This window comes from Rhamphochromis longiceps, linkage group LG5, assembly GCF_057381845.1.
Source record: "Rhamphochromis longiceps isolate RC_006_pf linkage group LG5, R_longiceps_female_GT1.1, whole genome shotgun sequence".
In the NCBI taxonomy this organism is placed as follows: domain Eukaryota; kingdom Metazoa; phylum Chordata; class Actinopteri; order Cichliformes; family Cichlidae; genus Rhamphochromis; species Rhamphochromis longiceps.
In genome coordinates this window covers 9,801,240-9,827,779 of record NC_140561.1, presented here as the reverse complement: position 1 = coordinate 9,827,779, position 26,540 = coordinate 9,801,240, and the positions used below count along the sequence as shown (strand labels likewise).

Below are 26,540 nucleotides of genomic sequence, written 5' to 3'. Positions count from 1 at the left end.
CGCAGCTAAAAAATGGAGACCATCTTTGAGGAAAAACCTCTGGAAAACACCAAGAATTAGATGACTATTCTTATTCAGTAAATATGATGCTATAGTGAGGTATGGTAAGCAGGGGTGATCCTCGTGAATGGCTGAAACCGACACTAGAAGTTTAGATTGTTGCTTCTAGCTGTTTGTAGCAGTCTTTCTTCTGGATTTATTAAATACCTGCAGCTTCTGCAGAGGTTTCTTCCTGTTTAAAGGGAGTTTTTCCTTCCCAATGTTGCCAAGCGCAACATAGTGGGTCGTATGACTGTTGGGGTCTTCATCTTACGATACAAAGTGCTTCGAGGTGACTGTTGCTGTGATTTAGTGCTAAATAAAACTGAACTGAATCACAGGGATACCTATAGGATTCATTAATTTGGATTATATTATACAGGATTCATAACACTGACTGTGTGAATCTATTATTTTAACTAGCAAAAAAACAACTAAACAAAACAATAAATATGATTTGGGAAGAAAAGTAAAGTAAACAAAAAAGCTTCTGGTATTAATATAAACAAATTAGCGGTCAACCTGTCGGATTTGATTTAATCGCTAATTTGCTGTTGTGTGAATTTAAACATTATGAAGCAGAGTCATTCTTCAAGAGCACCTCCACAGATATTATTAATATCAGGCAGGTGGTCCCTGAGGTTTAATAAGAGGGGGAGCGAGGGTTGGCAGAGGTCAACGAAGGTGCACGATGGAGGTTTGATCGTGGCCTCTTCCAGCCTCTGTTAGCATCGTCAGATTCATCACCGCAGCCCTATTATCTTGTGCCATCTAATTATCCGCTCGGCCTCATCTCCACTGCGTAGGAGCAGAGGAAGACTTATTAGGCCCTGTCACTAATAAGTAATGATGTCACCGTTGTGCATCTGCTGGAACAAACCAGCAACTCGATTCCTGTCTGGCATGCATCTCAGTGTCTCCGCATAGGGAGACTGCTCCATCAATAAGTGCAATATATCAGGGCTTGGGGTCGCTAACAAGGCCATTGGAGCGGAGACGCCGAGACGACCTCAGGTCTGCTTATGGAGCAATAATGCACTTCTGCCCAAAAGTAGAGCTTCATTGAGTGGACGACTAAGAACGGAGATGGTGTTTTTACCTCATATTCCAGCTCCTCCCGCTCTATGTCCTGCTGTATACCCTCAAGGAAATCAGGGTCAAAGTACACGTGCCCAGGAGGATGCCTGAGGAAAGGAAAAAAAGAGAATACGATAAATTGGAAAAGAGTGGAAGTCAAATTGAACACACACATTAGGAAAGGAAACAAGAAGTAGTGACGCGTTTGTCAATCTGGATTTAATTTTGCCCCAGAGTTGGAAAATTAAATGGAGAAGTAGTGGGAAAGTAATAAGAATTCAATGAAGAAATCACTCTTGAATCAGATTCATTGAAACTGCAGCCTGAAGCTAATCACAAATTAACGCCGTGTTATTAATTTGTCTCGGAAATCAATTAAATCGCTATTATTCATTAAAGGGCGACTCCTGCTGCCACAGAGTGGAAAGTATAGCCAGGCTCCAGGGCTCACACACACACACGGAGTCATAAACAAAAGATGCATTTTGAGAATGTGCAAATGAGCACGGCCATCATTTTAATGTGGCTGCGTGCCCCGGAGGAGCTGTTATCTCCTGTGAGTGACAGGGACATTTTCCCTTCAAACTTCCACACTGGTGTTACACGATCGCAGCGGTGCATTCTGCAGAGCAAGATAAGCTCTTTCAATTAGCATTTGAGGTAAAACGTTGGACGGTGACCAAAACTGGCATGACCTTTCCAACACTGCCGAGTTCTAACAACAAAGATTTCGACACTCTTCTCCATTTGGCAAAAGGAATTTCTGAACAAGCAAGTTGTGAAAAAGGCGTGAGGGGTCTTTAGCAACTGAGGGTGAGTGTGCTTAACTGCAGCTGGCCTTGCTTTAAACTAAGGAAACAGGAGAAGCTTAAGAAGCTTTTAAGAAGATGAAGAAACGTGGTCCAGAAAGGCTGGCGACACATAAAGGCTTATGAGACCCTTTCAAATGTGTCCTTTTTTAAAACCACTGGTAGACGGTTTAATTAACCACCTCAAATTTGAGATTAGTTTAATGTGTAACTTGAACACTTTGAATCGGTGACAGGGGAAGAGATTGTTAGCAACACAGTTTCATTGACATGTACAGTTATTTAATGTTCAAATGTGTGTCCCACACATAATTTACAGAATAAACTGCCTTCTCTATATTTAAAACAAGAGTTCTCTGACTACTCTTGAAATAGTCTGCCTCCAGTTGTTCTTGTGCCGTTCTGTGCTCACTAACTTGCAAGGTTGAACTCCTTGAGTAAAAAAAAAAAAAAAACCGAGCTGGTACTTACTCCTCTGGAAGCAGATACTCCTCCAGCTCTGAGATTGGGGGTGAAGAGGGGGGCAGATTGGTGAGGGCCATGATGTGCTGGAGGGTGATGTCCGTCTGGGTGCTGATGTCTGTGACTTGGGTGTCAACGGCAGGGTTGGCCACTTTGGGGTAAGGGGCCCGACGCAGAACCTGGACCACGATGGGCTCCTTGGCGGTGCGGAAGGCCTCCACCGCCTGGTCGTGTGTGGCCTTTGAGAGGTCCTTTCCATTGACCTGGAAGGAGGAAGGAGACACCAAGGTCAATAACCATGATAATAATGGAGAAGGTTATTTTTCTATTTGCCGAGCTCTCTCTGTGAAGCTCACGTCACACTATGCCCACACAAAATCAGAAGCAATGTTCTGTTTGAGAAATGACTCATTACCGCCTTCAGCTTGTTTTACAGGGTCACAGTTGGACCACGCAGAGTAAGACCTTAATTAGGAAGAGTCTCTCTTTAATTAATCGAGGTTATTATCCGTGGCTGCATGAAGAAGCCCTCGTTTAGCTAAGTAATTTCTTAGCAGAGGATAAATTTGACCTCCCGTCAGAGACAGTGGAGTGGGTGCCAGGCGCTAACCTGAGAAGATTAATTTGAGCAAAAAAGCTGCAGCGAGTCGCGAAGAAGAGGCTAATTAAGTGTGGCTGAGCCACTTAAAGTGTCTGAGTGCTGATGAGAGATGAGCACAGACCCTCAAAAGAACATGTCACCAGACCCAGTGTGACTTGCACGCAGATCTACGCTGTCCAAGAAGGTCACGGCTGGGTGTACAAATTAGATCTGTGGTTTATCGCTATAGGCTAAATCTTACAGGAAATTTACTGGAGGATCGACACTGGGAGCGAATCCAAAACAAGCGGCGGCTCGCTAAACTTTATTAACAGCTGAGGTTTCTTGCATGTAATCCGCAGCCTGGGTCAGTACACTTTATCGGGGTTTACACAGAGCTGCCGTTCCGCTCTCAATCACCACGTCATGTGGAATTTTTTGGTCTGTGATTCCCGGATGTGTTGAGAGCTTTGATAGAATCTGAGCCTGAGGGTCTTCTCATTTCACAGGTCTCCTCCTCCTGCTTCTCTGCTGCGTTTGCACACACACGCACACACATGCTCATTTCTACCTAGAATGAAGGTACTTTCTCACATCAGTATCTAGTTTGCAGGTCATTAGGCATGTCATGAATCTCCAGCATCCCTTCTTCACTCTTCTTCACATCTGACACACGTGCAAGTCCCCGTCTGAGGATTAATTTTCTGATAAACATGTAGGTGGTTGCTGTGCCTGCCCCCAGCTATAGTAGTCTCATTCCAATTCATAGCACAGTTTGCAGACTTAACTGTAGTACGACACATCAGAAGTAGCAGCAATATTAAAACACCTCCAGGGGGATAACGGTGGTATATACACACAACCCGACTTTGACCCACAGAACGTGAAAAGTGAAGGTATATTTTTATAAAAGGAGGACGTATACCAAAAAGCGCTAGGCTTGAGTATGTGCTGAAAGAGAAAGGCTGGAAAACGGAGGAAACGCTGTGGGGAGAGGCCATGTGCCTGCTAATAACCAGGGCAGATTAATGCTAATCCTGGGTTTGCAGGATAATTGGATCATCACAGTGGACTTTAAACTTTTTCTACATTAAAACTTGGCCAAAAAAAAAATTAATAGCTAATTTGGGTTTGCTCAGAATAATTCAACAGTGAGAAAAGTTTTATCATAACAGAAAATGCTAATGTAAGAAATTCAATCAGTCCAGACCTGATGTCTGGACTGATCTTTGTTTCCCACAGCAGGCCACGATGTTGCACATCAGCTGAGGAAAACAAGCGCCTTTGTGCCTTCTCCCCTCTGCACGCAGGCTCCAGCAGTTAAACCTGGTTGCCAGGAATCCCGAGCCTACTTGAAGGCAGTGAACCAGAGACAAAGCCTTTAGTCCCCTTCTTGTTGTGCCTACAGCATTCTGCCTCAGTGCTCTCAATGGGGGAGGGGGGGGGGGGGCAGAGTGTCCTCCCAACTGTGGAGGGGGTCCCACAGCCTCCATTCACTAGGCTCACCTCTGACACGGAGCGACCCTTTGCGGCACACTGGGAAAAAACCCACAACACTCTCCCGACACAATACACAATGCCTCGGCACCGCTGAGACCCCCAAACTGCGCCGTGTCAAGCCCCAACTCAGCCGCAGTTCAGAGCGCACAACTCCGTTTACACGCACAGCCAAACAAGCCAGACTTTAACAGGTTTAGCAGCTGCTCAGCTGCAACTGAAGGCCAAGTTCGCCTTGAGATGTGTTCTTCACGCTGACACCACGATGACTGACATGCAGAAATTACTCCGTCATCCTCCGGCGCATCCTCTGAGAGGCCTGGCTTAAATCCGTTTTAATGACAAGAGGGCGGCAAAGCCCCACTTAAAGGAATACTAATTAGTTTGAAATCAAACGACCGTTGCAGTGGTGGAATTTACACAGCTGTGGCTTTGTTATTCACCGATTTTCCTTCAATAAATGATCACATCTGAAGCAAAAGCAGAGCGGACGACCTGTATCACAGGACTTTCGTGCTCCGGAGCGCTCTTCCTCGGTGCTTCGTGTGGTAGCTGTGTCAGTCTTCAGCCTGCTGGGTAATAATAAGGGGCAGCAGGTGTGAGCCATCGAGCTCAGATGCTCTGGAAGGCAAATCAGGCTGGATTGAGATGTTGATGTGGGACTCTCTGTGTATTGTCTCTTCAGTGATTGGCAACCTGCTGCCAGAAATGCTTATCTGCCAGGCAGTGGGCTTCATCTCTTTGATTATTATATTCATATTACACTGCATGGAGCGAGGCGGCCTCTGTTTTCCATTTCTATTTAGTTTTTATTTAATCAGATATCCCCAGTGAAATCGAGCTTCTTTAAATACGAGAATGATTATGATGAAAAACAAGGGAAATAACTGTAATCAAGGATAATAAATGTAATAGACAGGACGGTTCTCTAAGCTCTGCTGTAACTCAAGCTTTTAGTTCATGCTTGCCACATGTGTACTGCACCACATCATCGCTCATAAGGTGAAATGGGTTATCTGCTAATTGAACGGTGGGTGCTTCTGCAGTCTAAGTGTTGCCGGGTAAGATACTAAACTCCAAACTTTCCCATATGCATCCATCAGTGAGGGGTGTGTTTGTGGGCTTAAAGACACAGAGTAAAAAGTGGCTTTATGAATTTTTGCTGTGGTGGAAAAAACATAAAGGGCACTCCACCGCAAATTATAGTCGTAGTTTTGAATCGGACACTGTTATCACTCATAATTTCAACTCGCCAATCATGTTGATGTGATGTCATAGCTCTGCAATTCAGGGAAAAGGCTGGAAAAATACTAAATGCTTGCTTGTCAGCGTTGCCTTCAGGGGTTTTCGCTTTAGGGGAGTCAGCTCAGGGAGTTTAAAGAGTGTCAAAGTTTGCATAAGGAAGAGGGCAAGGTGGATAAATATGTCAATAATAATATTAACTAGAAAAATTTGCATTTCCTGCGAAAATGCAGTGTGGATGCTTAAAGCTGAAGCTGTATGCAAAAAGTAGCTGAAAAAGCTGAAAAGTTGCAGAAATTGTAAAAACTTTGCAGAAGCAAAAGAAGTTTGCTAAAATGGAATAACTTAGCAGAACTGCAATATCTTAGAGGAAACATAATACTTGGCAGAAATACAATAGCATAGCAGAATTTAGCAGAAATATTGTAACTTACCAGAAACATGATAACTTCTCAAAAATACAAGAATTTAGGAGAAATAGTATAAGATAACAGAAAGAATATATTTAGCCAAAAATACTTAAACATTACAGAAACACTATGATTTAGAAAAATAGTACAACAGAGCAGAAATATTGTGATTTACCAGAGACACTGTGATGAACTATGAATATTGTAATTTTAAATTAAGACTATGTTTTAGCACAAATATTATAATTTGGCAGAAATACTATAATTTAGCAGAAATACTATATTAAGCACAAATCCCATAAAAAGCAGAAATACTGTACTATGATTTAGTAGAAAAACTATAATTAATCAGAAATACTAAATTTAGCAGAAATACTATATTAAGCACAAATCCTATGAAAAGCAGAAATAATATGATTAAGCATAAATACTACATTTAGCAGAAATACTATATTAAGCACAAATCTTATAAAAAGCAGAAATACTATATTAAGCACAAATCCTATAAAAGCAGAAATAGTATATTAAGCACAAATCTTATAAAATAGCAGAAATAGTTTGATTTAGCACAATAGTAATAAGTTAAACAGAAAAATCGGAAAAGCAAAATGGACAGCTGAAAAAATGCTGAACATGCTGAGGTTCCCTCAAATATACTTGTTAAATGACAAAAATCTGCAAAAAAATTTATGACAGCCACACAATTATAAATACGTACACATGAGGAAACACACATGCACAGAGAGACACACACACAAGATCCAATTCAGTCAACCAGTCTAAATATATTGAATTTGAATCTTACAATGAGATCATCCCATTAAAAGCCTTTCTCTCTCTCTCTCTCTGTCACACACACACACACACACACACACACACACACACACACACACACACACACACACACACACACACACACACACACACACACACACAGGGAGAGAAAAGTGAGTTTCTAGGTCAGCCTGGGAGCTGCTGAATTTGAATCCACCAATCAGAGAGCCTGTGCACTCTTTCCCTCCAAAACAGGTGCATCCTTTTTACACACGCAGCACAGAGAGACACAGGATCATTGCAGTCTATTTCTCATAATGACGACTCCCCTCAAACAAATGACCATAATTTCCTAACCGTAGGAGCTAGAACGGTCATTCTTACACCGTTTTGTTCAGAAGAGATGGGGGAATCTTCAAGTGTTGACAATTTATCATTAAAATATGAATTTTTAGAGATATATGACACGGATGACTTGTTGACTTAGAAGCCACGAATTCCCCAATATGCAAATTTGAATACCTGGAGCCCACATACATGATTGGCTGGCTGGGAAGCTGTGCAGGCCCTGATTTGTGGATTTGAATTCCTCAGCCCTCAGATATGATTGGCTGGCTTAGAAGCCATGAAGTCCCCAATATGCAAATTTGAATGCCTCAGGACACATATATGATTGGCTGGGAAACCGTGCAGGACCTGATTTGAAAATTTGAATGTCTAAGTCCTCACAGAGGATTGGCTGCCTGGGGACCAGGCAGAAATATATAGAAATACTATGATTAAGCATAAATACTACATTTAGTAGAAATACTATGTTTTAGCACAAATCCTATAAAAAGCAGAAATACTATAATTTAGCAGAAATACTATATTAAGCACAAATCCTATAAAAAGCAGAAATACTATATTAAGCACAAATTCTATAAAAAGCAGAAATACTATATTAAGCACAAATCCTATTAAAAGCAGAAATACTATATTAAGCACAAATCTTATGAAATAGCAGAAACAGTATGATTTAGCACAATAGTAATAAGTTAAACAGAAAAATTGGAAAAGCAAAATGGACAGCTGAAAAAATGCTGAACATGCTGAGGGTCCCTCAAATATACTTGTTAAATGAAAAAATCAGCATAAAAATGCACAGGGAGAGAGAAGTAAGTTTCTAGGTCAGCCTGGGAGCTGCTGAATTTGAATCCACCAATCAGAGAGCCTGTGTACTTTTTCCCGCCAAAACAGGTGCATCTTTTTACACACGCAGCAGAGAGAGGCACAGGATTATTGCAGCCTATTTCTCATAGTGAGGACTCCCCTCAAACAAATGACCATAATTTCCTAACCGTAGGGGCTAGAGCGGTCATTCTTACACCGTTTTGTTCAGAAGAGATGGGGGAATCTTCCAGTGTTAACAATTTATCATTAAAATGTGAATTTTTAGAGATATACGACATGGATGACTTGTTGACTTAGAAGCCATGAATTCCCCCAATATGCAAATTTGAATGCCTGAGGCCACATATATGATTGGCTGCCTGGGAAGCCGTGCAGGCCCTGATTTGTGGATTTGAATTCCTCAGCCCTCAGATATGATTGGCTGGCTTAGAAGCCATGAAGGCCCCAATATGCAAAGTTGAATGCCTCAGGACACACATATGATTGGCTGGGAAACCGTGCAGGCCCTGATTTGAAAATTTGAATGTCTAAGTCCTCACAGAGGATTGGCTGCCTGGGGACCTGGCAGAAATATATAGAAATACTATGATTAAGCATAAATACTACATTTAGTAGAAATACTATGTTTTAGCACAAATACTATAAAAAGCAGAAATACTATAATTTAGCAGAAATACTATATTAAGCACAAATCCTATAAAAAGCAGAAATACTATATTAAGCACAAATTCTATAAAAAGCAGAAATACTATATTAACCCCTGGAGGGTCTTGGGTCGATTTGTGGCTATTTTTCGGCTATTTTCAAATTTTGATTACCTGCCATTTGCACAGTGTTGAATGGAATATAGCGAAAGTCTGCAAAAAAAAGTTTGGTCACATTTACTGTTAAAATTTCAGTATGACTTCCGGAAATTAGCTTCAGGGGCTAAGCTAGCGATAAACTTACGCTATTGATCCTAGGGTCGATTTGTGCCCCATTGAAACCCATTATAAACGCTATTTTTCACGGCAAAAAAAATACGGTCAAATCGATCTCGATCGGTAATGCTTCCGCTTCCGCTTGCAGTACTGGCCTTGGAGTTGTAATTTTTTTATTTGTCCACCGGGTGGCGCCCTTGCTCCACATTTGACCCGGGGCTGGAAAACAGCGGGCTGCTTAAAGAGACCTGCGGGAAATGACGCCTCTTTTCCGGCGTGCTGCAGCGGTTTCGCCCGCTGATCGGGCGGGACAATTTTCGGCCCCAGGACCGTTTGAGGTTGGATTTTTTTTTTTAAATCAACAGGAAATGACGTATTTGTTGTGACGTGGTACCGGATGTGTGTGTTGGAAAAAGGGGTCCGACGCAACATGCCCCGGTCATCGTCGCGAGTCAACCCGGGAGCATGCACCGATTCCGGGCTAGAGGAGGAGCATTTGCCGCCTGGAGACCATTTTCTGGTCCTGAAAAAAAAAATAAAAGGCGATCGAAATGACTGTTTGTGCCAATCTTTAGTCCATCTAAAGGCCTAATTATAATAACAATCAAATATTACTTCAAATGTTTTTTTGGGAAAATATTTAGTTTTTTAGTTTTTTTTTTGTTTTTTTGTCATTTAAAGGGTTAAAACAACGAAAATATAATTAAAACTTTATATGAATATTTCAGGGAGAAGTAGTTTTAAAAGACTGACCAATTTAAAGTGAAAAAAAAAATTAATATTTAATATTTTTATTGCACTTTTTGGGCGTGGTCGATAGTGTGCATTTTATGAAATGCGCTCCTGGAAAAAAAATAAAAGGCGATCGAAATGACTCTTGGTGCCAATCTTTAGTCCATCCAAAGGCCTAATTATAATAACAATTGAATATTACCTCAAATGTTTTTTTTGGAAAATATTCAAGTTTTTTGTTTTTTGGGGCAAAAAAAGCAGTGCGCTCATGTGACGAAACCGGGATATAAAGGGTTAAAATCCGCGAAATGTAATTAAAACTTGACATGAATATTTCAAGGAGAAGTAGGTCTAAAAGATTGGCTAATTTAAAGTGGAAAAAAATATTAATATATAAATTTTTTATAGTGCTTTTTTGGGCGTGGTCGATTTGTGGCTCTAAGACCAATAGTGTATGCATTTTTCTAGGACCCTCCAGGGGTTAAGCACAAATTCTATAAAAAGCAGAAATACTATATTAAGCACAAATCCTATTAAAAGCAGAAATACTATATTAAGCACAAATCTTATAAAATAGCAGAAACAGTATGATTTAGCACAATAGTAATAAGTTAAACAGAAAAATTGGAAAAGCAAAATGGACAGCTGAAAAAATGCTGAACATGCTGAGGGTCCCTCAAATATACTTGTTAAATGAAAAAATCAGCAAAAAAATGCACAGGGAGAGAGAAGTAAGTTTCTAGGTCAGCCTGGGAGCTGCTGAATTTGAATCCACCAATCAGAGAGCCTGTGTACTTTTTCCCGCCAAAACATGTGCCTCTTTTTACACACGCAGCACAGAGAGGCACAGGATTATTGCAGCCTATTTCTCATAGTGAGGACTCCCCTCAAACAAATGACCATAATTTCCAAACCGTAGGGGCTAGAGCGGTCATTCTTACACCGTTTTGTTCAGAAGAGATGGGGGAATCTTCCAGTGTTTACAATTTATCATTAAAATATGAATTATTAAAGATATTTGACTTCTAATGCACCATAACTGAGTAGAGCGAAGCAAAAACTGCCTTAACTTGCCCTCAAACAATGCTTTGTGACTTGAAATCTATTTGGAGTATCGATATCATTCTTTCACCGTAAGAGACAGCAGGCTTTGGTGAACAATCATGGAAATTTTCAGGTCTCTGTGGAAATCCAACAAAAAGTTATGACGAGAGAAAAAAGTGGTTCATTTCCACAGTTTGAAATCTGAAGAAATCTGAGCGAAGGACGAATTTCCTACCCTCAAACAAGTCCAACTCATTTCAGAACGGTAATAGGTGAGAAAGAAATTCTTGAATTGTGAGCGTCAGGGGTGTCTGAAGATATTCGGGGACAAGCCTCATGTCTTAACTTTGCTTCGTTAAGGAGATATGACGATTCGAATATGCCTCTCATTACAGAAATCCAGCGGTGATTTTGAACAAGCTCTCCATTCACTTTATATGGAGAGTTTTCTGACCTTGTGTTAGTCTGAGGAGATTTGCAAAAATTCTATAAATCCCACAACAATGATGGTGACATTTTCTGAAAGCCAGCAAAAATACCTACGTTTTGATGTATAATTTGTGGAAGTTGAGTGAAAATTGAGCAAGTAGCAGGAAGTTGTTCGGACATGAAGTGAAAATTGCAAAACCTTCAGTGGCACACTGGAAGCCAAGAGCATAGCAACCATAACAACACATGTATTTTGTGAAAAATCACAATTTTGCAACTCAAAACTTTAAGAGGCATAAAAGTAAAACAGTAAAAGATTTGAAAAAGCTGAATCATACCTGAATAGCCCAATAATTTGTGAACATTTTAAAGTTTGAATGGTTGTTCTAGGTGAAAATATGAGGAAGTAGTTAAGTTTCAAAAACAAGCAAATTTTAGCAGAATTGCTGAAGTTTCCCATTCATTTCAATGGGACAAATTAAAGGAAAAAAGTGGAATATTTTAAAAAGTATAATAGTTAAAAATAGCAAAAATCATAGCAGGAATTAGCAAAAATAGCTGAATAGTTTAAAATTTGAACGGTGAAAATCGGCTGAAAATTGTGGAAGTAGTTTAACGGCGAAAAGTGTACGGAAGCAACTAGAATAATAACTAGAAAAATTTGCATTTCCTGCGAAAATGCAGTGTGGATGCTTAAAGCTGAAGCTGTATGCAAAAAGTAGCTGAAAAAGCTGAAAAGTTGCAGAAATTGTAAAAACTTTGCAGAAGCAAAAGAAGTTTGCTAAAATGGAATAACTTAGCAGAACTGCAATATCTTAGAGGAAACATAATACTTGGCAGAAATACAATAGCATAGCAGAATTTAGCAGAAATATTGTAACTTACCAGAAACATGATAACTTCTCAAAAATACAAGAATTTAGGAGAAATAGTATAAGATAACAGAAAGAATATATTTAGCCAAAAATACTTAAACATTACAGAAACACTATGATTTAGAAAAATAGTACAACAGAGCAGAAATATTGTGATTTACCAGAGACACTGTGATGAACTATGAATATTGTAATTTTAAATTAAGACTATGTTTTAGCACAAATATTATAATTTGGCAGAAATACTATAATTTAGCAGAAATACTATATTAAGCACAAATCCTATAAAAAGCAGAAATACTATACTATGATTTAGTAGAAAGACTATAATTAATCAGGAATACTAAATTTAGCAGAAATACTATATTAAGCACAAATCCTATGAAAAGCAGAAATAGTATGATTAAGCATAAATACTACATTTAGCAGAAATACTATATTAAGCACAAATCTTATAAAAAGCAGAAATACTATATTAAGCACAAATCCTATAAAAGCAGAAATAGTATATTAAGCACAAATCTTATAAAATAGCAGAAATAGTGTGATTTAGCACAATAGTAATAAGTTAAACAGAAAAATTGGAAAAGCAAAATGGACAGCTGAAAAAATGCTGAACATGCTGAGGGTCCCTCAAATATACTTGTTAAATGAAAAAATCAGCAAAAAAATGCACAGGGAGAGAGAAGTAAGTTTCTAGGTCAGCCTGGGAGCTGCTGAATTTGAATCCACCAATCAGAGAGCCTGTGTACTTTTTCCCGCCAAAACAGGTGCATCTTTTTACACACGCAGCAGAGAGAGGCACAGGATTATTGCAGCCTATTTCTCATAGTGAGGACTCCCCTCAAACAAATGACCATAATTTCCAAACCGTAGGGGCTAGAGCGGTCATTCTTACACCGTTTTGTTCAGAAGAGATGGGGGAATCTTCCAGTGTTAACAATTTATCATTAAAATGTGAATTTTTAGAGATATACGACATGGATGACTTGTTGACTTAGAAGCCACGAATTCCCCCAATATGCAAATTTGAATGCCTGAGGCCACATATATGATTGGCTGGCTGGGAAGCCGTGCAGGCCCTGATTTGTGGATTTGAATTCCTCAGCCCTCAGATATGATTGGCTGGCTTAGAAGCCATGAAGGCCCCAATATGCAAATTTGAATGCCTCAGGACACATATATGATTGGCTGGGAAACCGTGCAGGCCCTGATTTGAAAATTTGAATGTCTAAGTCCTCACAGAGGATTGGCTGCCTGGGGACCTGGCAGAAATATATAGAAATACTATGATTAAGCATAAATACTACATTTAGTAGAAATACTATGTTTTAGCACAAATACTATAAAAAGCAGAAATACTATAATTTAGCAGAAATACTATATTAAGCACAAATCCTATAAAAAGCAGAAATACTATATTAGGCACAAATCCTATAAAAAGCAGAAATAGTATGATTAAGCATAAATACTACATTTAGTAGAAATACTATGTTTTAGCACAAATAGTATAAAAAGCAGAAATATTATAATTTAGCACAAATAGTATAAAAAGCAGAAATATTATAATTTAGCACAAATAGTATAAAAAGCAGAAATACTACATTTAGTAGAAATACTATGTTTTAGCACAAATAGTATAATAAAGCAGAAATACTATAATTTAGCAGAAATACTGTATTTAGCACAAGTACCGAAAAGTACCAGAAATACTATGATTTAGCAGAATAGCAATAACTTACAAAATTACAAATATGGAGGCATATTGAAACAGAAATGCAGAGAGGGACACACAAACACAGGCTCTAATCCAGTCAACCAGTCTAACTATATTCAATTTAAATCCTACAATGACATGCTGCCAAATAAGGGCAGGGTCCTCTCTCTCCCACTAAACACACACACACACACACACACACACACAGAGGGAGAGAGCTGCCGAATTTAAATCCACCAATCAGAGTGGCTGTTTACGTTTTCCCGCCAAAACAGGTGCATCTTTTTACACACGCAGCAGCACAGAGAGGCACAGGATTATTGCAGCCTATTTCTCATAGTGAGGACTCCCCTCAAACAAATAACCATAATTTCCTAACCGTAGGGGCTAGAGCGGTCATTCTTACACTGTTTTGTTCAGAAGAGATGGGGGAATCTTCCAGTGTTAACAATTTATCATTAAAATGTGAATTTTTAGAGATATATGACATGGATGACTTGTTGACTTAGAAGCCACGAATTCCCCAATATGCAAATATGAATGCCTGAGACCACATATATGATTGGCTGGCTGGGAAGCCGTGCAGGCCCTGATTTGTGGATTTGAATTCCTCAGCCCTCAGATATGATTGGCTGGCTTAGAAGCCATGAAGGCCCCAATATGCAAATTTGAATGCCTCAGGACACATATATGATTGGCTGGGAAACCGTGCAGGCCCTGATTTGAAAATTTGAATGTCTAAGTCCTCACAGAGGATTGGCTGCCTGGGGACCTGGCAGAAATATATAGAAATACTATGATTAAGCATAAATACTACATTTAGTAGAAATACTATGTTTTAGCACAAATACTATAAAAAGCAGAAATACTATAATTTAGCAGAAATACTATATTAAGCACAAATCCTATAAAAAGCAGAAATAGGATGATTAAGCATAAACACTACATTTAGTAGAAATACTATGTTTGAGCAAAAATCCTATAAAAAGCAGAAATACTATATTAGGCACAAATCTTATAAAATAGCAGAAATAGTATGATTAAGCATAAATACTACATTTAGTAGAAATTCTATGTTTTAGCACAAATAGTATAAAAAGCAGAAATATTGTAATTTAGCAGAAATACTATATTAGGCACAAATCTTATAAAATAGCAGAAATAGTATTATTTAGCACAATAGTAATAAGTTAAACAGAAAAATTGGAAAAGCAAAATGGACAGCTGAAAAAATGCTGAACATGCTGAGGGTCCCTCAAATATACTTGTTAAATGAAAAAATCAGCAAAAAAATGCACAGGGAGAGAGAAGTAAGTTTCTAGGTCAGCCTGGGAGCTGCTGAATTTGAATCCACCAATCAGAGAGCCTGTGTACTTTTTCCCGCCAAAACATGTGCCTCTTTTTACACACGCAGCACAGAGAGGCACAGGATTATTGCAGCCTATTTCTCATAGTGAGGACTCCCCTCAAACAAATGACCATAATTTCCAAACCGTAGGGGCTAGAGCGGTCATTCTTACACCGTTTTGTTCAGAAGAGATGGGGGAATCTTCCAGTGTTTACAATTTATCATTAAAATATGAATTATTAAAGATATTTGACTTGTAATGCACCATAACTGAGTAGAGCGAAGCAAAAACTGCCTTGACTTGCCCTCAAACAACGCTTTCTAACTCGAAATCTATTTGGAGTATCGATATCATTCTTTCACCGTAAGAGACAGCAGGCTTTGGTGAACAATCATGGAAATTTTCAGGTCTCTGTGGAAATCCAACAAAAAGTTATGACGAGAGAAAAAAGTGGTTCATTTCCACAGTTTGAAATCTGAAGAAATCTGAGCGAAGGACGAATTTCCTACCCTCAAACAAGTCCAACTCATTTCAGAACGGTAATAGGTGAGAAAGAAATTCTTGAATTGTGAGCGTCAGGGGTGTCTGAAGATATTCGGGGACAAGCCTCATGTCTTAACTTTGCTTCGTTAAGGAGATATGACGATTCGAATATGCCTCTCATTACAGAAATCCAGCGGTGATTTTGAACAAGCTCTCCATTCACTTTATATGGAGAGTTTTCTGACCTTGTGTTAGTCTGAGGAGATTTGCAAAAATTCTATAAATCCCACAACAATGATGGTGACATTTTCTGAAAGCCAGCAAAAATACCTACGTTTTGATGTATAATTTGTGGAAGTTGAGTGAAAATTGAGCAAGTAGCAGGAAGTTGTTCGGACATGAAGTGAAAATTGCAAAACCTTCAGTGGCACACTGGAAGCCAAGAGCATAGCAACCATAACAACACATGTATTTTGTGAAAAATCACAATTTTGCAACTCAAAACTTTAAGAGGCATAAAAGTAAAACAGTAAAAGATTTGAAAAAGCTGAATCATACCTGAATAGCCCAATAATTTGTGAACATTTTAAAGTTTGAATGGTTGTTCTAGGTGAAAATATGAGGAAGTAGTTAAGTTTCAAAAACAAGCAAATTTTAGCAGAATTGCTGAAGTTTCCCATTCATTTCAATGGGACAAATTAAAGGAAAAAAGTGGAATATTTTAAAAAGTATAATAGTTAAAAATAGCAAAAATCATAGCAGGAATTAGCAAAAATAGCTGAATAGTTTAAAATTTGAACGGTGAAAATCGGCTGAAAATTGTGGAAGTAGTTTAACGGCGAAAAGTGTACGGAAGCAACTAGAATAATAACTAGAAAAATTTGCATTTCCTGCGAAAATGCAGTGTGGATGCTTAAAGCTGAAGCTGTATGCAAAAAGTAGCTGAAAAAGCTGAAAAGTTGCAGAAATTGTAAAAACTTTGCAGAAGCAAAAGAAGTTTGCTAAAATGGAATAACTTAGCAGAACTGCAATATCTTAGAGGAAACATAATACTTGGCAGAAATACAATAGCATAGCAGAATTTAGCAGAAATATTGTAACTTACCAGAAACATGATAACTTCTCAAACATACAAGAATTTAGGAGAAATAGTATAAGATAACAGAAAGAATATATTTAGCCAAAAATACTTAAACATTACAGAAACACTATGATTTAGAAAAATAGTACAACAGAGCAGAAATACTGTGATTTACCAGAGACACTGTGATGAACTATGAATATTGTAATTTTAAATTGAGACTATGTTTTAGCACAAATATTATAATTTGGCAGAAATACTATAATTTAGCAGAAATACTATATTAAGCACAAATCCTATGAAAAGCAGAAATAATATGATTAAGCATAAATACTACATTTAGTAGAAATACTTTGTTTTAGCACAAATCCCATAAAAAGCAGAAATACTGTACTATGATTTAGTAGAAAAACTATAATTAATCAGAAATACTAAATTTAGCAGAAATACTATATTAAGCACAAATCTTATAAAAAGCAGAAATACTATATTAAGCACAAATCCTATAAAAGCAGAAATAGTATATTAAGCACAAATCTTATAAAATAGCAGAAATAGTGTGATTTAGCACAATAGTAATAAGTTAAACAGAAAAATTGGAAAAGCAAAATGGACAGCTGAAAAAATGCTGAACATGCTGAGGTTCCCTCAAATATACTTGTTAAATGACAAAAATCAGCAAAAAAATTTATGACTGCCACACAATTACAAATATGTACACATGAGGAAACACACATGCACAGAGAGACACACACACAAGATCCAATTCAGTCAACCAGTCTAAATATATTGAATTTGAATCTTACAATGGGATCATCCCATTAAAAGGCTTTCTCTCTCTCTCTCTCTCTCTGTCACACACACACACAAACACACACACACACACACACACACACACACACACAGAGGGAGAGAGAAGTAAGTTTCTAGGTCAGCCTGGGAGCTGGTGAATTTGAATCCACCAATCAGAGAGGCTGTGCACTTTTCCCCACCAAAACAGGTGCATCTGTTTACACACGCAGCAGCACAGAGAGACACAGGATTTTTGCAGTCTATTTCTCATAGTGACGACTCCCCTCAAACAAATGACCGTAATTTCCTAACCGTAGGGGCTAGAACGGTCATTCTTACACCGTTTTGTTCAGAAGAGATGGGGGAATCTTCAAGTGTTGACAATTTAATATTAAAATATGAATTTTTAGAGATATATGACATGGATGACTTGTTGACTTAGAAGCCACGAATTCCCCAATATGCAAATTTGAATGCCTGAGACCACATATGTGATTGGCTGGCTGGGAAGCCGTGCAGGCCCTGATTTGTGGATTTGAATTCCTCAGCCCTCAGATATGATTGGCTGGCTTAGAAGCCACGAAGGCCCCAATATGCAAATTTGAATGCCTCAGGACACTTATTTGATTGGCTGGGAAACTGTGCAGGCCCTGATTTGAAAATTTGAATGTCTCAGTCCTCACAGAGGATTGGCTGCCTGGGGACCTGGCAGAAATATATAGAAATACTATTATTAAGCATAAATACTACATTTAGTAGAAATACTATGTTTTAGCACAAATACTATAAAAAGAAGAAAAACTATAATTTAGCAGAAATACTATATTAAGCACAAATCCTATAAAAAGCAGAAATACTATAATTTAGAACAAATAGTATAAAAAGCAGAAATACTATAATTTAGCAGAAATACTATGTTAGGCACAAATCCTATAAAAAGCAGAAATACTATAATTTAGCAGAAATACTATATTAGGCATAAATCCTATGAAAAGCAGAAATAGTATGATTTAGCAGAAATACTGTATTTAGCACAAGTACCGAAAAGTACCAGAAATACTATGATTTAGCAGAATAGTAATAACTTATTGAAACACAAATGCACAGAGGGACACACAAACACAGGCTCTAATCCAGTCAACCAGTCTAACTATGTTCAATTTAAATCCTACAATGACATGCTGCCAAATAAGGGCAGGGTCCTCTCTCTCCCACTAAACACACACACACACACACACACACACACACACACACACACACACACACACACACACACACACACACAGGGAGAGAGGACTAAGTTTCTAGGTCAGCCTGGGAGCTGCTGAATTTGAATCCACCAATCAGAGAGGCTGTTTACGTTTTCCCGCCAAAACAGGTGCATCTTTTTACACACGCAGCACAGAGACATAGACCTGCTTCTTTCAGTTTATTTCACATAGTGAGGATTCCCCTCAAACAAATGACCATAATTTCCTAACCATAGGGGCTAGAGCGGTCATTCTTACACCGTTTTGTTCAGAAGAGATGGGGGAATCTTCAAGTGTTGACAATTTATCATTAAAATATGAATTTTTAGAGATATATGACATGGATGACTTGTTGACTTAGAAGCCACGAATTCCCCCAATATGCAAATTTGAATACCTGGAGCCCACATACATGATTGGCTGGCTGGGAAGCTGTGCAGGCCCTGATTTGTGGATTTGAATTCCTCAGCCCTCAGATATGATTGGCTGGCTTAGAAGCCATGAAGGCCCCAATATGCAAATTTGAATGCCTCAGGACACATATATGATTGGCTGGGAAACCGTGCAGGCCCTGATTTGAAAATTTGAATGTCTAAGTCCTCACAGAGGATTGGCTGCCTGGGGACCTGGCAGAAATATATAGAAATATATAGAAATACTATGATTAAGCATAAATACTACATTTAGTAGAAATACTATGTTTTAGCACAAATACTATAAAAAGCAGAAATACTATAATTTAGCAGAAATACTATATTAAGCACAAATCCTATAAAAAGCAGAAATAGGATGATTAAGCATAAACACTACATTTAGTAGAAATATTATGTTTGAGCAAAAATCCTATAAAAAGCAGAAATACTATATTAGGCACAAATCCCATAAAAAGCAGAAATAGTATGATTAAGCATAAATACTACATTTAGTAGAAATACTATGTTTTAGCACAAATAGTATAAAAAGCAGAAATACTATATTAGGCACAAATCTTATAAAATAGCAGAAACAGTATGATTTAGCACAATAGTAATCAGTTAAACAGAAAAATTGGAAAAGCAAAATGGACAGCTGAAAAAATGCTGAACATGCTGAGGGTCCCTCAAATATACTTGTTAAATGAAAAAATCAGCAAAAAAATGCACAGGGAGAGAGAAGTAAGTTTCTAGGTCAGCCTGGGAGCTGCTGAATTTGAATCCACCAATCAGAGAGCCTGTGTACTTTTTCCCGCCAAAACATGTGCCTCTTTTTACACACGCAGCACAGAGAGGCACAGGATTATTGCAGCCTATTTCTCATAGTGAGGACTCCCCTCAAACAAATGACCATAATTCCCAAACCGTAGGGGCTAGAGCGGTCATTCTTACACCGTTTTGTTCAGAAGAGATGGGGGAATCTTCCAGTGTTTACAATTTATCATTAAAATATGAATTATTAAAGATATTTGACTTCTAATGCACCATAACTGAGTAGAGCGAAGCAAAAACTGCCTTGACTTGCCCTCAAACAACGCTTTGTAACTCGAAATCTATTTGGAGTATCGATATCATTCTTTCACCGTAAGAGACAGCAGGCTTTGGTGAACAGTCATGGAAATTTTCAGGTCTCTGTGGAAATCCAAAAAAAAATTATGACGAGAGAAAAAAGTGGTTCATTTCCAGAGTTTTAAATCTGAAGAAATCTGAGCGAAGGATGAATTTCCTACCCTCAAACAAGTCCAACTCATTTCAGAACGGTAATAGGTGAGAAAGAAATTCTTGAATTGTGAGCGTCAGGGGTGTCTGAAGATATTCGGGGACAAGCCTCATGTCTTAAAGTCGCTTCGTTAAGGAGATATGACGATTCGAATATGCCTCTCATTACAGAAATCCAGCGATGATTTTGAACAAGCTCTCCATTGACTTTATATGGAGAGTTTTGAGACCTTGTGTTGGTCTGAGGAGATTTGCAAAAATTCTATAAATCCCACAACAATGATAGTGACATTTTCTGAAAGCCAGCAAAAATACCTACGTTTTGATGTATAATTTGTGGAAGTTGAGTGAAAATTGAGCAAGTAGCAAGAAGTTGTTCGGACATGAAGTGAAAATTGCAAAACCTTCAGTGACACACTGGAAGCCAAGAGCATAGCAACCATAACAACGCATGTATTTTGTGAAAAATCACAATTTTGCAACTCAAAACTTTAAGAGGCATAAAAGTAAAACAGTAAAACATTTGAAAAAGCTGAATCATACCTGAATAGCCCAATAATTTGTGAACAGTTTAAAGTTTGAATGGTTGTTCTAGGTGAAAATATGAGGAAGTAGTTAAGTTTCAAAAACAAGCAAATTTTAGCAGAATTGCAGAAGTTTCCCATTCATTTCAATGGGACAAATTAAAGGAAAAAAGCTTAATATTTTAAAAAGTATAATAGTTAAAAATAGCAAAAATCATAGCGTAAATTAGCAGAAATAGCAGAATAGTTTAAAATTTGAACGGTGAAAATCGGCTGAAAATTGTGGAAGTAGTTAAGTGCCAAAAAGTGTACGGAAGCAACTAGAATAATAATAATAATAATAATAAAGAATAAAGAGAAACAGGAACTCAATAGTGTGGATGCTTAAAGCATCCACACAACTAGAAAAATTTGCATTTCCTGCGAAAATGCAGTGTGGATGCTTAAAGCTGAAGCTGTATGCAAAAAGTAGCTGAAAAAGCTGAAAAGTTGCAGAAATTGTAAAAACTTTGCAGAAGCAAAAGAAGTTTGCTAAAATGGAATAACTTAGCAGAACTGCAATATCTTAGAGGAAACATAATACTTGGCAGAGATACAATAGCATAGCAGAATTTAGCAGAAATATTGTAACTTACCAGAAACATGATAACTTCTCAAAAATACAAGAATTTAGGAGAAATAGTATAAGATAACAGAAAGAATATATTTAGCCAAAAATACTTAAACATTACAGAAACACTATGATTTAGAAAAATAGTACAACAGAGCAGAAATATTGTGATTTACCAGAGACACTGTGATGAACTATGAATATTGTAATTTTAAATTAAGACTATGTTTTAGCACAAATATTATAATTTGGCAGAAATACTATAATTTAGCAGAAATACTATATTAAGCACAAATCCTATAAAAACCAGAAATGGTATGATTAAGCATAAATACTACATTTAGTAGAAATACTTTGTTTTAGCACAAATCCCATAAAAAGCAGAAATACTGTACTATGATTTAGTAGAAAAACTATAATTAATCAGAAATACTAAATTTAGCAGAAATACTATATTAAGCATAAATACTACATTTAGCAGAAATACTATATTAAGCACAAATCTTATAAAAAGCAGAAATACTATATTAAGCACAAATCCTATAAAAGCAGAAATAGTATATTAAGCACAAATCTTATAAAATAGCAGAAATAGTATGATTTAGCACAATAGTAATAAGTTAAACAGAAAAATTGGAAAAGCAAAATGGACAGCTGAAAAAATGCTGAACATGCTGAGGGTCCCTCAAATATACTTGTTAAATGACAAAAATCTGAAAAAAAATTTATGACAGCCACACAATTACAAATATATACACATGAGGAAACACACATGCACAGAGAGACACACACACAAGATCCAATTCAGTCAACCAGTCTAACTATATTCAATTTAAATCCTACAATGACATGCTGCCAAATAAGGGCAGGGTCCTCTCTCTCCCACTAAACACACACACACACACACACACACACACACACACACACACACACACACACACACACAGAGGGAGAGAGCTGCCGAATTTAAATCCACCAATCAGAGTGGCTGTTTACGTTTTCCCGCCAAAACATGTGCCTCTTTTTACACACGCAGCACAGAGAGGCACAGGATTATTGCAGCCTATTTCTCATAGTGATGACTCCCCTCAAACAAATGACCATAATTTCCTAACCGTAGGGGCTAGAGCCGTCATTCTTACACCGTTTTGTTCAGAAGAGATGGGGGAATCTTCCAGTGTTTACAATTTATCATTAAAATATGAATTATTAAAGATATTTGACTTGTAATGCACCATAACTGAGTAGAGCGAAGCAAAAACTGCCTTGACTTGCCCTCAAACAACGCTTTGTAACTCTAAATCTATTTGGAGTATCGATATCATTCTTTCACCGTAAGAGACAGCAGGCTTTGGTGAACAATCATGGAAATTTTCAGGTCTCTGTGGAAATCCAACAAAAAGTTATGACGAGAGAAAAAAGTGGTTCATTTCCACAGTTTGAAATCTGAAGAAATCTGAGCGAAGGACGAATTTCCTACCCTCAAACAAGTCCAACTCATTTCAGAACGGTAATAGGTGAGAAAGAAATTCTTGAATTGTGAGTGTCAGGAGTGTCTGAAGATATACCGGGACAAGCCTCATGTCTTAACTTTGCTTTGTTAAGGAGATATGACGATTCGAATATGCCTCTCATTACAGAAATCCAGCGATGATTTTGAACAAGCTCTCCATTGACTTTCTATGCAGAGTTTTGAGACCTTGTGTTGGTCTGAGGAGATTTGCCAAAATTCTATAAATCCCACAACAATGATAGTGACATTTTCTGAAAGCCAGCAAAAATACCTACGTTTTGATGTATAATTTGTGGAAGTTGAGTGAAAATTGAGGAAGTAGCAAACAGTTGTTCGGACATGAAGAGAAGGCTGCAAAAGCTTCAGTGTCACACTGGAAGCCAAGAGCATAGCAACCATAACAACGCATGTATTTTGTGAAAAATCACAATTTTGCAACTCAAAACTTTAAGAGGCATAAAAGTAAAACGGTAAAATATTTGAAAAAGCTGAAACATACATGAATAGCCCAATAATTTGTGAACATTTTAAAGTTTGAATGGTTGTTCTAGGTGAAAATTTGAGGAAGTAGTTAAGTTTCAAAAACAAGCAAAATTTAGCAGAATTGCTGAAGTTTCCCATTAATTTCAATGGGACAAATTAAAGGAAAAAAGTGGAATATTTTAAAAAGTATAATAGTTAAAAATACCAAAAGATATAGCCGGAAAGAGCAAAAATAGCAGAATAGTTTAAAATTTGAATGGTGAAAATCGGCTGAAAATTGTGGAAGTAGTTCTACGGCGAAAAGTGTACGGAAACACCCGGAATAATAATAATAATAAAGAATAAAGAGAAACAGGAACTCAATAGTGTGGATGCTTAAAGCATCCACACAATAATAAAGAATAAAGAGAAACAGGAAAACAATAGTGTGGATGCTTAAAGCATCCACACAATAATAATAAAGAATAAAGAGAAACAGGAACTCAATAGTGTGGATGCTTAAGCATCCACACAATGAGCAGCTTGCTCTAAGTGGCTGGTTGCAATGACATAAATACTGATGTTGTAGGAATGACACCAGTAGTGATGCTTTTTTTCCCCCTTCCTGCAGGCTCACATTACATTCAGCCGATTTGAGTTTGTATGTGGGAGGAGGAAATTGATATTATTATTATTTTTATTGCACAAAAGAACAGGAGTGTGATGCTAACTGCAACCTGCATCCAAGATAGAAACAACCGCATTAAGATGCTAACACGACTTTGGCTCTTTGCAAGCTTCTGCACAAACAGCATGCTAACACTTTGTTACTTTTAATAAAAGTAACAAGAAATGTATAATACATTACTTTTTTTTGAATAATAATCCCAACACTGGACACCAGCATGGCAAAGTCTACTGCAGCTAATGATAAATGGAAACGCTATGCTAACAGTATGCTAACAGGAGCATTTTGAATCAGCTAAAATGAGACTAAACCAGCCCGATACACTACAATGCCAGTAAGACAGCCCCCCTCCCACCAGTTCTAATCATCATCATCATACAGGAAAGGCTTTGCAGGATATTAAGTGAATGTAGCATTAGTCTTTGATATGGCTATTGAATCACCACATAATCCTTTAATAAAGAGGACAGCCAGTGTTTCTGTTCCTCGGGGAGATGCGGCGAGGTGAGCAGAGTGGAAACTCTGCCAGACACACGGTGCCTTTGACAGTGTGGCAGAGGAAACCCTGGGAACTTCACTCTATAGTCGAGCATTTTCAAGCAGTTTGAAAGCCGGAGCACTCGTCTTTCTGGTTGGGTACACTTCTTAGACAAATTCTTCCAAATCTCTATTTCCCAACAGAAAGGAGCGCTGACATTATAGAGAGCATGAAGGCTTATATTCAGTGGGGCCTATACTACGTTTGAGTGGCAGCCTGAATGTAGGTCATTCTACTCATAAAGCACAGCTAATCCCTCTTTTATTTCACTTTAAAGCATCTTCATAATAATAATAATAATAATAATAATAATAATAATAAATTTTATTTATGAGCGCCTTTCAAGTCACCCAAGGACACTTTACAATAGAATAAAACACTTAGTAAAACAATGGCAGAATAAGAACAATAAAATAAAGCACAAGATAAAATGAACAAACAGTGGATTCACAGTGAATATGCAGATTTGAACAGATGAGTTTTGAGTTGGGATTTAAACTGGGGGAGAGAACCAATATTTCTTATTTCAGGGGGCAGAGAGTTCCACAGCCTGGGAGCAGAGCAGCTGAAAGCTCTGCTTCCCATGGTGGTGAGGCGGAAGGAAGGTACAGTAAGCTGGACAGAAGAAGAAGAACGAAGTGAACGGGCAGAACAAGTGGTGGTTAACAGGTCAGAAAGGTAAGAAGGAGCGAGGTTATGAATGGCCTTGAAGGTGAGCAGGAGAAGTTTGAAAATTATCCGGAATTTCACAGGGAGCCAGTGAAGTTCCTGAAGAACAGGGGTGATGTGCTGGTAGGAGGGGGTTCTGGTGATAATGCGAGCAGCAGAGTTCTGAACCAGTTGAAGCTTATGGAGGGATTTTTGGGGGAGACCATGCAGAAGAGAATTGCAGTAGTTAATACGGGAGGTAACAAGACTATGTACAAGAATGGACGTAGACTGGGTGGAAAGAGAAGGAAGCAATCTGTTAATGTTACGTAGATGGAAGTAGGCAGAACGGGTGAGGTTATTGATGTGTGATTTATAAGAAAGTGTACTGTCTAGGATGACACCAAGGCTCTTAACCTGAGGAGAAGGGAAAACTGTGGAGTTATCGATGGTAAGTGAGAAATGGTTTGCCTTCAAAAGGTTGGATTTGGTGCCAATAAGGAGGATCTCAGTTTTATCCTCATTGAGCTTTAGAAAATTAGGGGTAAACCAGGATTTTAACTCGGATAGACATTCTGTAAGGGAAGAAGGTGGGAGGGAGGAATCAGGTTTGCAAGAGAGATATAACTGGGTGTCATCAGCAAAACAGTGAAACTGAAGATCAAATTTGCGGAAGATGGTACCTAGAGGGAGGATGTATATTATAAAGAGAAGAGGGCCTAAAACTGAACCTTGGGGTACACCAGAGGTGATGGGGAATAGGCGAGAGCGGAATGATCTTAGTTGAATAAACTGGGAACGGTCGAGGAGATATGATTGAAACCAGGCGAGGGGTGTGTCAGAGATGCCGAGAGAGGAAAGTCTGCTTAGAAGGACAGAGTGAGAAATGGTGTCAAAGGCAGAGCTCAGATCTAAAAGGACGAGAATGGTGAGAAGACCAGAGTCAGCTCCGATTAAGAGATCGTTAGTGACTTTAAGTAGAGCAGTTTCGGTACTGTGACATGAGCGAAAACCAGATTGAAATCTCTCATAGATGTTATTATTAACCAGGTGTAAATGAAGTTGAGCTGCAACCACTTTTTCGAGTATCTTAGAAATGAAGGGTAGATTGGAAATCGGACGGAGGTTGTT

General features: G+C 38.0%; 1 protein-coding gene across 2 annotated transcripts in view; it reads right to left on the bottom strand.

Moving 5' to 3' along the window:
• The window catches only part of pdzrn3b (PDZ domain containing RING finger 3b), a 119,420-nt gene that overhangs the window by 3,860 nt on the left and 89,020 nt on the right, over nt 1–26,540 (bottom strand). For both annotated transcript variants that reach the window (XM_085405669.1, XM_085405670.1), the window contains 2 exons: nt 2,397–2,650; nt 1,139–1,223 (listed from right to left, as the gene is read on the bottom strand). In XM_085405669.1, the coding sequence (XP_085261795.1) occupies nt 1,139–1,223; nt 2,397–2,650 (339 nt within the window). The remainder of the gene's footprint in view (nt 1–1,138; nt 1,224–2,396; nt 2,651–26,540) is intronic.